The 14,413-nt window shown below is 40.9% G+C and overlaps 1 protein-coding gene across 1 annotated transcript in view; it reads left to right on the plus strand.

Annotated features, from left to right (window-relative positions):
* The window catches only part of VPS53 (VPS53 subunit of GARP complex), a 142,860-nt gene that overhangs the window by 10,206 nt on the left and 118,241 nt on the right, over positions 1 to 14,413 (plus strand). The window contains exons 3-4 of the mRNA XM_055322439.1: positions 113 to 162; positions 1,820 to 1,886. Of these exons, the coding sequence (XP_055178414.1) occupies positions 113 to 162; positions 1,820 to 1,886 (117 nt within the window). The remainder of the gene's footprint in view (positions 1 to 112; positions 163 to 1,819; positions 1,887 to 14,413) is intronic.

Genomic DNA, 14,413 nt, shown 5'->3' on the forward strand with positions numbered 1-14,413 from the left:
ACACTATGATTACATTTTTTGAGATATCAAATAGCCTTGATAGCTCATTTCCATATAAAAGAGGAATTCTAGAAAGTGAAATAATAGCTGTCACTTTTCTTCTTTACTGTAGTCTCTGGCAAACATAGATGAAGTCGTGAACAAAATTAGACTGAAAATAAGGTAAGTAACACCATAAGATTATTAATAATTAATGAAAAATATACTGTTGATTTAGTTTATCATGTTCTGGATCACATTTATCTGTTAGAACACCAAAATATCAAGTTTGCTGTTTATGACAGTTTTTTTTAAAAATAATCCTTTTATGTGGATTTCATTATGAACCTCATGGCAAAGAATTCAATTCTTTGGTCAGTCTTCAATCATTTATGAAAAGGAAAGGAAGCTTTAGCAGGCTATTCAAAATGGTTGATTATAAAAGGGGGCAAAAGCATTTCTATTGTATTTTTAATGGTTTTAATTCCTTAGCAGATTTACCATTTTTTGTACTCCTAAGGCTTAGATACAAGGATGGGCATATACATGTATCCCTTGGCCAACACAACAGCTAACAGTATGGTCAGATCTGCTGGTTGGCCTTTGTGGTGACCCAAGATTAAATATTGTGATTAGGGTGCACTTGTCAGAATTAAACATCAAGTGTCCTTCCTGCCCAGTAGTCTGGCTGGATTTCCAGTTTTAGCATATGGCTGTCCAGGTGGTCAATGTCTGTTCACTGTAATTAATATTATAATGGTTGGTGTCATTACTTCAAATATAGTTGTTGGTTGTTTTATGTTTTTTTCATTTTGGTTGATTCTTTTTTTTTAAAGTATTGATTTATTTATTCATTTAAGACACCAAAAGATGCAGAGACATAAGCAGAAAGAGAAGCAGGCTCCCTGCAGGGAGCACGATATGGGACTCCATCTGGGATCCTGGGTCATGCCCTGAGGCGAAGGCAGATGCTCAACCACTGAGCCACCCAGGCGTCCCCATTTTGGTTGGCTTTTGATGGGGAGAAGCCTTCATTTTGAATCAGGAGATTATTTCTTTTTCCCTTACCAGCTTTGGGTCTTTCAGTGAAGACCTTTGCCATGAATTTATTGTTTAGTTAGGGCCTCTTGTTGTTTTAGTGGACTTCAGCTATAGCAGTTCCAGTGGAAACTACTAAGTTGTCCAGGATTTGCCCAGAAAATGGGAATTCCCTAATGATCTCCAAATCATCACAAACAGGTTATTTTCAGCTTTCTCTCAACATACATTTAAAAGATTCTTTAAATGAAAAATGAAATTGATCTAAATTTCTCTGGCAGAGGTGCCACTGAATGGTCCCTGTTGGAGCCAGAGATCACAGACCCATGCCCCACACAGCTTGCCCAATCAGGGCCCAGGGGGTGAAGCACTGATTTCATATAGCACTCTGGCTCCTTAGCTCTTTAAGATTTCTGAGGACATTATTGAGGGTTTCATAGGGGATAATTTGAATTCGCTGACTTGTTCCCATAAAGTTCCAGCAACATCATTCCTGGTTTTCTCCATTGAGAAATACTAAACTTTACCTTGGCCCATTTGGACAGCTCTGAATATTAAGTAATAATAGCCTTTTTAAAAAACAAAGACCACTCATCAGTCTCTGCTGGGCTTGGCTTCTTACACTACTGTTGCTGCCTCAGCTAGGGTCTGAGGTCTCCATCTTCCTTCTGTCATTCAAACTTGTTTGGTTTTCTGGACAAGTGGGTGCAACTTGCAGAAGTTGATGGGTATTTTTTTTTCTTTGGGTCATCCTAGAATGGAGATTGTTTTAATGATTTTTATCATTTACCTTTTTCACTAGGAGACTGGATGACAATATTCGAACTGTTGTAAGAGGTCAAACAAACGTGGGGCAGGATGGCAGGCAAGTAAGTGACTTATTCATTCATGTTAATCACCCTCTCCTGATTTCTTCATGATCCAAAGTGTTGATCTTCCTGCTTGTGGAGAGCACTTTCTTGCTGATGTGCCCCACACGCAGCAGGAAATGTTCATGACCTGTCCTACTAATAACAGAGGTAGGCTGCCCAGACCAGCAGTGAGCTCTCACTCAGCGTCCGTGGAACCAGGAGTGTATGGTAGCACAGCGCACCCAGGCCCAAGTGAGAAAGCCAATGTTTCCTGGTCTTTCTCCTCAGCGGCAGACATACATTCATTTCAAATTTTTGTAGTTCTTTTTGGATCTAACTTAGGAGGTTAGATCCTCCTAAGGGAACAAAGGGAGAAAAGAGTGTCTGGGGTGGAGGGATTCTTGCATGACTGAGGGCCAGATATTCTCTGCTAACCATTTTCCTTTTTATTTGGATTCTATTCTGTTTAGGCGCCGTATTTCAGAAATTGCTGTTACAACAGAGGTGCCTTTCGTAGCCTTCCTCTCGTGTGGTATCTGTTCTGCCTTTTCAGTACTGACTCAGGCAGTAGTAGCCTCAGTTCTGTTAATTGTCCTCTTTGACATTTTGTAGTGCAGCTCATTTCTTAAAATATACATTGTGCTGTCCAAATTTGCAGGGGATGGGAGGTGTCAGCCTATGTACAAATGTCCTAATCTCTCATTCTCCTGCCTCCTCTGCTAGTAGCTTACAGGTATTATGAGTCTCTTTTTTCTTACATTTTTAGTTTTATCTATGTCTCTGTTTTTGCCTACATCGTATGACATCCTTTTCATCCTAATAATTGTCTTCCATTGTCCTGTTTGTGTCTACCTTCTTCCTTGTTATTGCCAGTATTTCTGTATAGTTAGTTTTCTGTATATTAGTTTTCTAGAGCTGACCCAATTTCCTGATCCCTGCCTGGTTCTTAATTCTTATTGCTTTGTTTTTGTCATTCAGGTTTCTCCCGTGAAGCATCACTTCACAGGTGAGGCCTGTGTACATGGGGCCCTTGCAGGTAATAAAGAGGAACAAGGTAGCCTGCAAACACTCCAGCCCCCTTCTGCCCTTTAGCTTACCTTCTTTGTGTCTGGCCCTGTCATCTACCTCTTTAGAAACCTCAGTGGCCTCTGTCTACTGAATTAAATACAAATTCCTTTGCTTGGCATTCAAGGCCTCAGTCTGCCTTTGCAATTTTGCTTCCCGCTAAGATCAATCCAAACAGCAGACTTAGTACTCTAGAAGCATGCCCTGTGCTTTCTGAACCCATGTACTTCTTTTTGCCCAAAATGCTCTCTCTCCTTTTTTTCTTCCAGTAACTTCACCTCAAAATCTTACCTAAGGCCTAGCTCAAATACTACTTCCTCTATGAAATTTTTTGTTTAGCTCACCTGGATATACAAAAAGAATCAGAATTTTAGACCTAGAAGGGAATTGGAACTCACCTGGTCCACAATTCTTGTTTTACAGATGAGCAGATTCATCCTGATATCTCTCAGTTAGATGTATGTCCTTTCTGCCCACAAAATCCCAGGCCCATGCTTATACTTTCCTTTTGGGTTTTGTGGTCTCCTTTGACTTACTAGTGCACACATCTTGTCCCCTTGACTGGCTTATAAGTTCCTTGAGGCAAGAACTGAATCTTCCTCGTCTTTGTTTTCATCTCAACACATAGTTCATGCACAGTAACATTTTATTCAGCTGTATTGAATATTTGATCTGTGTCAAACTTTATTTATTGTAAATAAAAACCTTTTACCATAAAACATCATTTTGATCAGCATATGTCCCCATATAGCTGTTGAGAGCTTGATTTGTGTGTGACTAGTTCCAAATGACTGCCATTTGAAATAATAGCACAACTATTTTGTGTGATTCAGCTTACACTTACCTTGGCTCATGAAAATACATAGAAGAGTCTCAGGTTTTTAAAATTCCAAGAATGTGAAAATGATGTGAATGATTTGTCAGGACTTTTTGTTGGGTCATGATATGTATCTTTTAGTTCGTTGTTTATGTTTTAACCTGTGGTCACAAACTAGCGGTATTGGAGAGTCAGGCCCCAAATTAGACAGCCTGTGGGAATGTCGGGCTTCCCCACCTTCACATATTAATAGGTTACAGGTTGCTGCAGCAGGGCAGGTCATATTTCAGAGAGCAAGACCACATATTTAAGAATGTTTAGATAGCATTTCAATCTGTGGTGGAATTTTGTGTTCGTCTCCTTAGAATCCAGACAGAAAGGAAGCCCAGTAGAAATAATTGCTTTTCCTGTCATCCCCTCCATCTGTCTTTTCCAGCAGTTTGTAATGCAAGCTGAAGTAGAGACTTTTTTTTTCCCAGGGAGCTTTTGGGTCCCCTCCTTGTCAACTCCTGGGGTAAAAGTCTTGCTGTCCAGCCCTGGCTGGCTGATGGTTTGCTGAAGAGAGACTCTTATTTGACTGGCAGACTTGGGAGAGTTATGGATGTTCCAAAATACTGAGTTTTATAGGTCAAGAGGCCCCAGATTCCCCTCTTCCCTGGAATAGAGTAAAAGTCTGCCTTCAGAACTTGTTTCCTAATCTTCTGAGGAGCACTCAGGAGGAGACCATAATTATGGACCAAAGGAAATTTTCATTTTATAAATTTCATCTTGATTGTGTTCAACCAGAACTGATGTGCTAATTTATAATCTGTAAATAAGGGAGGAATGTTTACTTCCCATTTGTGATGTCTTAAAAGGTATTTTTAGCAGAACTTTTTGAAAAACAGTGTTTCTCACTACAAAAGTATTTCTGAGGAGGCAATGATTTAGAAATTAAAGACCCCATAAGGCACCTTGTTTAGGTTTTTGAAATTTCTGAAATACTAGCTGCCCGGTTAGCACTCTCCTCTGCGTTTTGGAGAGCCTCTGATTGTTGACCACCTCCTACGTGGCAGACTTGAACTGATTTAGTCTGTGACCTCTTCTAACCAGACTGTGATGCTCATACAAAGTTAATACAGCACAGAATTCTCCCCATTTTCTTCTGCTGAAATCATCAGGCAAAAGCTTTAATTAAATGCCCACATGTTTCAAACTTTGTGGATGAGTCAATTCAACTAATACATGATCTGATATGCTATGAACCTTACGTAGCTTCCTGAGAATTAAAACAGACGGCTTGACTGTGAGTAGAAAGAGGTGAATAGAGGAGTGGGTTGGAAAAAGAGAAAGCTGGCATGTGAAATGTCAAGAGTGGCCAAAGCTTGACCAATTCCCAGTAAGCTCACTGAGAAACACCAACAAGAGGATGAGCTACTGGGAGTGGAGCTTGGCTACAGTGTTAACTCTTGCATCAGAGCAAGACTAAGGTTGGGGAGGGGAAGAAATTGTTAATTGCCATCTCCAGCTCTGCTCACCAAAATTTGATTGCAATAAGCTTTAAGTATCTGTAGTACAATGTTGCACCCAGTTCAAGAATCTTTTCTTTTCTTTTTTTTTTTTTTTTTAAGATTTTATTTATTTATTCATGAGCGATACACAGAGAGAGGCTGGGACACAGGCAGAGGGAGAAGTAGGCTCCTTGCCGGGAGCCTGATGTGGGACTAGATCCCAGGACCATGCCCTGAGCCAAAGGCAGACACTCAACCGCTGAGCCATCCAGGCGTCCCTTCAAGAATCCTTTCTATGACATCTGTGACGTTTCATTGACCTGCTTCTGTTTGGACAGTCACAGTTACGGGCAGCTTGCTATTTTGTTGTTCTGCAGGACAGTCTCAGTGTTTTCCAGTTTTGAACAGCTTTAATTGTAAGAAACTTCTTTCTTAGACTGAACTGAAATAGTAAAATAGACCTCATTGTAACTTCTCATTGCTCTTCCTTCTGCCAGCTGGATGAGTGTAAGCCTAATTCCTTTTCCTTATTATAGTTTCTAAAATTTTAAATGGATATTATGTTCCTTTCTTAGTGTTCCTTTTTCTAGGCTAGCCATTCTTAGTTTCTTCAGCTTTATGATCTGATTTCCAGACCCTTTATCATCCTGGTTGCCTTGTAGTTTGTCACCATCGTTCTTAAAATGTGGTTCCTGGCCAGGAGTAGACCTACTGTGTTGGATGTAGAGTGGGACGTTTACCTCCTTGTTGTACATGGGGGCTGTTCATTCACATGGGAACTAGGGGCTCAGGGGGACTGAAATTCATTATTATAATTCTTTTAAAAAATATTTTATTGGGATCCCTGGGTGGCGCAGCGGTTTGGCGCCTGCCTTTGGCCCAGGGCGCGATCCTGGGGACCCGGGATCGAATCCCACGTCGGGCTTCCGGTGCATGGAGCCTGCTTCTCCCTCTGCCTGTGTCTCTGCCTCTCTCTCTCTCTGTGACTATCATAAAAAAAAAAAAAAAAAAAATTTATTTATTTATTCATGAGAAACACAGAGAGGCAGAGATATGGCAGAGGGAGAAGCAGGCTCCCTGTAGGGAGCCGGATGCGGGACTCGATCCCAGGGCCCTGAGATCACGCCCTGAACTGAAGGTAGACGCTCAACCACTGAGCCACCCAGGCATCCCTCATTATTATAATTTCTGAAGTTAATGACTCATTTTTGTATGAATAGACTTTTTTTTTTTTGAGAAAATACTCATTGATTTTTCTAAATTCTCTAAAAGAGTCCATGACTCTTCAAAAGTTAAGGACCACTGGTTCAGACAGTGTTCTTCCATTACCTTGGACTGGGTGAAATTTTTGGCAGCTGTATCACGATGTTGGCTTCTGCTAAGTTGGCAGTTCTCTGAAATCCTCAGGTCAGGAGTTCCAAACAGATGCCCACAGAGCTAAGAAAGTGACCTAAATGGTTTCAGCAGGCTAGTGTGCATCTACATATGCATGTATCCAGTGGGCAAGTGAATGCCCTGTCTAAAGGGGACAGCGCAACCCAGTTCCAGCCAACTGTTGTCATGTCTGAAGGCAGATCTGGAGATGCCAGATCTATCAGTTTTTCAAGAGAAGCCGGAAATCCGGATTTTTATGTGACTCTCCAAATTTTTAGATGTTGGCTTAGGGTTTTTCACAAATACTGCTAAGGCCAATCAAAACATATCCGTGCCAACAGTTTGCAACATCTGCCCAGGTCCCAGGTCTTTTTTCATATGAACTGCTTTTCAACTTTTTCCTCCTCTGTTTGTTTAAGAGATTCTTTTGAGATCAAGTGCTGGAATTTCTGTTCTCCCCCCAGTTTTATCTTGCTAGTTTTGCTTGATTGTCTCAGTTGAGGCCTTTTGGAATCTTGATCACCTCCCCATTTTATCATTAGCAGACTTGTCAGGCATGCCTTCTATGTCTTCGTTCACATTGTAGGCGAAAAGGTTGAACAGGATGGGTTCAGAGCCATGTGGTGTATTATGAGAGACTTTTTTCTTCTCTTCCTTATCCTCATTTTGGTAAAAAGTGCCAGGCCCAGAAAACAAAGATTTTCTCCCTGTCCTTGGTATCTGTCCAGAGCCATGTTTCTTAAATTTTCCATGTCTCCATTTTCCTCAGAAAAGGGGACTAATCATACTTGCCGTCTCTTTTCCTGGAGATATAAAGATTTATTAACTCAATCAGTAAAGCTTGTTGCCTTCCAAGGAGAAAGTGTTCTATGCTTTCATCCTCAAAATTAGCTTATCATCTAATTTAGGCGTTAGAACAAAAATAACTGTGCTCCCCAAGACCCTGAACTAGGTAAAAGGTGGGAATTCACAGTATAACAGTGATCTTCAGGCAGCCCAGGTGGCTCAGCGGGTTAGCGCCACCCTCGGCCCAGGGCATGATCCTGGAGACCTGGGATTGAGTCCCACGTCGGGCTCCCTGCATGGAGCCTGCTTCTCCTTCTGCCTGTGTCTCTGTCTCTGTCTCTCTCTCTCTCATGAATAAATAAATAAAATCTATTAAAAAAAATAACATTGATCTTCATCATGTAGGGTTATGAATTTGTATTTGTCAGTTCTCTAGCAGGATGTTTTGAATTTTTCCCCTCCATCACATCAAATTTATTCTCATCCTCTCTTTGGGAGGAAAATGAAGCCCATTGATGGAAGAAAATAAGGCATTAATATTAAAGAGACTATAAATACTTTGTAAAGAAAGGAGAGGAGGTACTGTCTCTTGCTTCCTCCTGCTGAAACATACTAAATCTAAAGCAATTGAGCTTTAAAAGCATATGCTCAAATTTTTTCCATTAGTGACCAAGAATGGTTAGGCATTTTTTGTTTCTTTTACTTTTTTTTTTAATTTTTTAAATTTATTTATTTATGATAGTCACACAGAGAGAGAGAGAGAGGCAGAGACATAGGCAGAGGGAGAAGCAAGCTCCATGCACCGGGAGCCCGATGTGGGACTCGATCCTGGGTCTCCAGGATCGCGCCCTGGGCCAAAGGCAGGCGCTAAACCGCTGCGCCACCCAGGAATCCCTCTTTTACCTTTTTTAAATTATATTTTTCAAAGTGTCCCCAGACAACACTCCACTTTAGGAATCACCAAGACCTTAAATGACCAGAGAGTGCAAGAAGTGCTATGACCACTTGAGGGGCAGTGCCAGAGTCAGGTTATGAGGGGGCTCAGGGCTTGTGCCTTTCCTACAGCCTTTCGTAGGGGAACAGGGTCCCTGGTTTTTTTTTTTTTCTTAAGATTTTATTTATTCATGAGAAATACACACAAAGGGAGGCAGAGACACAGGCAGAGGGAGAAACAAGCTGCATGCAAGAGGCCGGATGTGGGACTCAGTCCTGGGACTCGGGGATCACGCCCTGAGTGAAAGGCAAACACCCAACCACTAAGCCACCCAGGTGTCCCAGGGTCCCTGGTTTTGATTGAAGCTCCCCACCATTCCCCAATGAGGATTTCTGACCTCTGGCACAGAGGTCAAAGTTGGTTTGCCATTATTTGACAAGTTGAATCTGAACATGACTTGTGGAACCTACTTGTGGGGCATGACTGACTATAGTTGAGGCAAGGACTTGTAATGACTGGGTCAGTCTTATTGATTGCTTCATCCTGTTTCTTGCACATGGGCCTTAATAACACTTTTTGGCAGAGTAACTTGTCTGCTGCATATTAGAACCCCGTTGCCACTTGTCTTCTAAAAGTCTCTGATTATGGGATGCCTGGGTGGCTCAGTTAAGCACCTGCCTTTGGCTTAGGTCGTCATCACAGAGTCCTGAGATTAAGCCCCATGTCAGGCTCCCTGCTCCATGGGGAGCCTGCTTCTCCTTCTGCCCAGCCACCCCCACCCAGTCTCTCATGAAAAAATAAAATCTTTAAAAAATGAAAATAAAATCTCTGATTTTCAGATATCCTGTAAGGAATTCCACTAGCTGTCTTCTCTCTCCTCTATGGACAGGGGAGGCCTGAGCATTTTATTTGTATATCCCCTCTAAGCATTAGGACAATTGGACCTTGTCACAGATATAACATTGGATGTCAGCCTGGGTCAAGTGAAAAAACTTGAGCTTTGAATTGAAATCTTGGCTCTGCCACTGGGTATGATTTTGGACAAGTTACTTAGCTGCTCTGAGCCTCAGGTTCTTCATCTGTGGTAAGGAGATAGTCATACTTACTTGAAGGTGGTGGGGCTCAGTGTGCTTAGCAAACTGGCCAATCTGCTGCTGTGGATTATGATGTCACCCACTGGAATATCCTAATGCTGTGTGGCCGGGCATTCGTCATGTTCCTGGGGCTTCTCCATCAGCTCCACTCCTTTCCATCCCAACTTGCCTTGCTTCAAAGCAACTGTAGGTTTCCTTGCTCTGAAAGCCTCCCTGTTGTCCCTCACAGTGCCGTTGTCTGAATGAAAATTGCCGCACAGCTTCCCTGTGGCCCAGAATATCTGCTGTTCCATCAGAGGTGCCAGAAGGCTCTTCTCTTGTCTTGTCCTTAAGACGTGCATCATACGTTGGCCAGGGTTGCCCCTCACCCCTGGGGTTTAAGGCTTCTGAGAGATGAATTTGAGCAATGGTTCTCAGGGCTTCACACCTTTCCTCCAGTGCCCACTAATCTCCTCCACCGTCTTTGCACCATGAGAGGAGCTCTTTCCAGTTTCCCGCTCTGCAGTTTTTCTCATAAGCACACAGCAGAGCTCTTGGGAAGGAGCCTGAGAGTGGCTACAAACTGCTCTGTGCACGCAGCTCCCAGTACCAACTAATGCACTAGCCCAGCACTTAGCCACTAGTAATTTGTTAGAAGTTTTAGTTGATTCCTTCTTGTCTGCTTGAATAGCTCTGCTATGTAGGAGGTGGTCCCGGGGTGTCCCCTACTCTCCATGGGGAGCCTATCTCTCCTTGGATTTCAGGAGATTTGGTTGCCTGCAGCTCTCTGATGGGTTCAAGAAAAGTTATGATTTTTCAGTTATTTTTTTCTCATCGTTAGTAGAAGAGCAATGCTTTTTCCGGCTTTCTATATCCTAGGCAAAAACACAGCTGACCAGTGGCTTTTAAAGTATTATGATAAGTTCATTAATAAGATTTTATTTTATTTATTTATTTTTCATTAATAAGATTTTAGATTCCACATTGCAGCTAATCTTTAAGAATTTACCACTTTTCAGGGATGCCTGGGTGCTCAGTCAGTTAAGCGTCTGCCTTCAGCCCAGGTCATGAACCCTGGATCCTGGGATCAAACCCCACATCAGGTTTCCTGTCAGCGAGGAAGTCTGCCTCTACATCTGCCTCTCCTCCTGCTCATGCTCTCTCTCCTCTCATCCAAATAAATAAATAAAATCTTAAAAAAAAAAAAAAAGAATCTACCACTTCTCAAGTTTTAATATAGTTTCAAGATTATCAACAAACACCTGAAAAAGGTATTGAAGTATTTCTTTCTTTTCTAACTACTCATCTGTGTGATGCCAGAATTTCATCATATTTTTCAACCACAACAGCATATCACAGCAGAGTCAATACAGAAGCATACATGAGAGTCCAGCTGCCCTCTTTTGGAGTAGACACTGAAGATAATTACAAAGGCACAGAAACAGTGCCACTGTTTTCAAGAAATTTGTTTTGTTTGGGGGGAATAGAGTTATTTTTCATAAAAATGTTATTTATGTTAACACATAATGAGCTTGTTATCTTTAAATGGATTAATAGATAAATGGTTTTTAAGCTTCTCAGCATTAATTTCCAATATGGTATATATATCAGTAGGTACAATCCACAAAAACAAAATCTGTTTGGGGCCCTCACTAATTTCTAAGAATATGAAGGGACCCTGAGATAAAAAGCTTTAGAAATGCTCTGAGTAGTATTTCAGTGTTAAATAAGTAGTGATCTCAGGCAATTTTTTCTTTAATGATTTTAATGACAGTGACTCTGATTAGTGTATTTGTTCGTTCACTCACTCGGTAAATATTGAGCTAGTACCGTCTGTGTGTAGGTTACTGTTCTAGGCTTTGAGGATAATACCAGTGAATTAAGCAAAGAGACACAAATTGTGACATTTACTCGTTTCCAGATTCTGTGGCTGTTAAGGAGTTAGCCTCATGACCTTGGTTCACTAAGCAATGTTTGCCAGAAAACAGATATTGAAATTTATCACGACTTTTCAGCTTCTACTGATATGATCATATGGCTTTTCTATCCCATCAATTATCCTAGCTTTTTGGTTTTGTTTCTTAATATTTAATCCTACCTGCTGCATCACTATGTACTTTTAATGTATTGTTGAATTCTGGCATTTTAATCAGGGATTTTCATTCATATTAAACTTCATTCCTTTTTTGCAACATGAATAATATTGCATATACCACATTTTGTGTATCTGTTCATGGGTGCTCGGGTTATTTCCACCTTTTGGATGTTATGAACAGTGCTGCAGTGAACATTGACATACAAGTATCTGTTTGAGTCCCTCCTCTCAATTACTTTTAGTATATACCTAGGCATTGAATTGCTGAATCATATGATAATTTTTAATCATTTCAATATCTAATCCCTTTGGAAACATTTTCCCCACGTTGTTCTGAACTTTAATAGATTTATTTTTCCACTAGACAAGCATATGTTATTTTCTCTTCATTTAATCCATATAGGCTATATGTTTCAGGCTAGCTTTAGGGTCACATAAGTTTTTGTGTTCAGGACCTACTAGCAGTGATGCTGTCCCCTCCAACCAGGAAAACCACCCAGATGATTTCTTTGAGCTAGCAAGTCCAGCAGTTGGACTCTTTCTTCCCTCTCCTTAGAAACACATCAAGTCCCACATGTGTGCAACATGACTACTGAAAATGGTTTTGGAAAATGGTGTGCCAGGAAGGAACACTGAAGTTTATTATTATTCTGAGCCATCTCCATATAAATTGGCAGTCTTCAGGAGCCAAGCAAGAAGGTCAAGTATAACTTTTGCCATCTGCTTGTTTCCATGTTAAGGCAGTCACAAGTTTAAACTGGAGTCTCTACATCTAAAGAGGAAAATGCTGTTCATCACTACTGTAGCTGTTCTGGCTGTTACCCAGGTTGCTCTTGCTTTTGACTGCTAGTAGTTAGTGATTTGGGAAGGAAAATTCTATCCTTACTTTGAGGTTGCACATGAGAAAAATTGCTGACAGAGCAAAGCTTTCTGGGTTCCAGGTCCTTGACACAATAAGTCATTCAGATATGTTTAAACAATGGATGGAAATTTGAAACTCTGTCTTCATGTAAGACTTGACCTCCTTTTTCCTCTTCCTTTTTTCATACATGGAAATACAGAATTTAGAACAGCATGAGTTCAGTGCTGTAGTTGCCCTGTCATCCTTTCCATTTATAAATCCTTGTAAGTCTGTAATATAGCTATAAAATTTCCTTTCCTGTAATTTGGACTCTGAGGTCTCCTCTAGAAGGAGATTAATTTTGCAAACTAGAGATAATGGTATTTTGTAGTCTGCTTTGGTTTGGTGTTCTACAGTCATCGGGATTAAAACATATAAGAAACTTACTGCCCTTCATGTATTGGCTCACATGCCAGGATTTCTGACTCTTGTTTCCATGTTGTAAACTCTGAACAGATGCTGTGTTCATCTCTAGGTATTGTATGTGATACCTAGAATATAGATGTTAGGCAAACTATATGAGTGGGACTCTCATAATGACCTCCAACCAGAAGGGGGACATTTCTTCTGGAGATGTACTTACTGACAGGTAAATTTGTCTACTTGTCATACTTTTGAACTTTTCTTGTTCTCAATCTCCTAAGGATAGTAGGGACAGATAGCCAACTATTACTCATATGGTAATATCATTTATGGTAGACCAAGTGCTACATGCTTTTTCTTCATGGACTAGTTGGAGAGTCTGATCTTTGGAGATTTCTGGTGACTGGATTAGCATTTTGTGGTTAGGTTCCAAAACATTTGTCAGCCCTGTAGTTACCCAGATCTCTGGAATTAAGAATGTACTGTCACAAGACTAATATGTCTTTCTTGATTGATTCACTGTAAGCAAAGACATATTTGAGTTGCTTTGGCAGAAGGTACGTTTTGAGTCATTTGTCTGGATCTATAATGCTAATGTTTCATTACAACGTAAGTATGTTTATCTTACATTCTACGAAATGTTGTTGTAAATATTACTTGATCTTCACGAAGATGTGAATTAGGCCATATAGGCAACCAGGGAGTCCTAGCTGTTTGTGGGAAACAATCCTTTGTTAAACTTTGACAAATTGTACCTTGAAGTTTGCCCCATTTCCTAAAATCTTGAATTTCTGTACCTTTTATTCAGCTGAGATTTTTGTTTAAACACTTCCTTTTTGTTGCCATTTGGGGTTATTGCTTTCGATGCACTCATCCCCCAGGGTTACATTTGTGCAGAGGGAGCCCTGCTCGAATGCATTTATCACTCCCAGCTATTTCAGGGCAAATGTATTTTAAGTTATGGGTGATAACAGATATAAGCAGAACTTTAAAATGTAAATGTTTAGTCTTGTTTGGGCACTGCTGAATTTGTGTCCCAGTCTCATCTTGTGATTTTAACTTCTGGCTTGTCTCCTAAAAACAATAAAAATGAACTCTTCGGTTCATGTTTTCAGTGAATGTGGTTTGCAGAAATTATAAATAAAAGTGACTTAGGTGGAACAGAGCATTTTAACAAAGAAGGTGAGAATTATTCCTTTTGCCCTTTACATTCTTTTGGTTCACAAACTTGGAAAAAAAATCTGTGCTTTAGGGATCCCTGGGTGGCGCAGCGGTTTGGCGCCTGCCTTTGGCCCAGGGCGTGATCCTGGAGACCCGGGATTGAATCCCATGTCGGGCTCCCGGTGCATGGAGCCTGCTTCTCCCTCTGCCTGTGTCTCTGCCTCTCTCTCTCTCTCTCTCTCTGTGTGTGTGTGTGTGTGTGACTATCATAAGTAAATAAAAATTAAAAAAAAATCTGTGCTTTAAATAAACCCCCTTTGTACTTAAGTTTTCTGAATGAGCACTGGAGGAATTATTGTTAACACCAGTGATTTTCATCTCATGGGTGGCCATCTGGCATTTGACAATGACTGCCAGACTGAGAAGGTACCCAGTGTTCTACAGGGAAACTGTACACATGCAGCCATCCATACCTGTGAGATTCTT

The sequence above is a fragment of the Nyctereutes procyonoides genome, unplaced genomic scaffold, assembly GCF_905146905.1.
Source record: "Nyctereutes procyonoides isolate TBG_1078 unplaced genomic scaffold, NYPRO_anot_genome, whole genome shotgun sequence".
Classification (NCBI taxonomy): domain Eukaryota; kingdom Metazoa; phylum Chordata; class Mammalia; order Carnivora; family Canidae; genus Nyctereutes; species Nyctereutes procyonoides.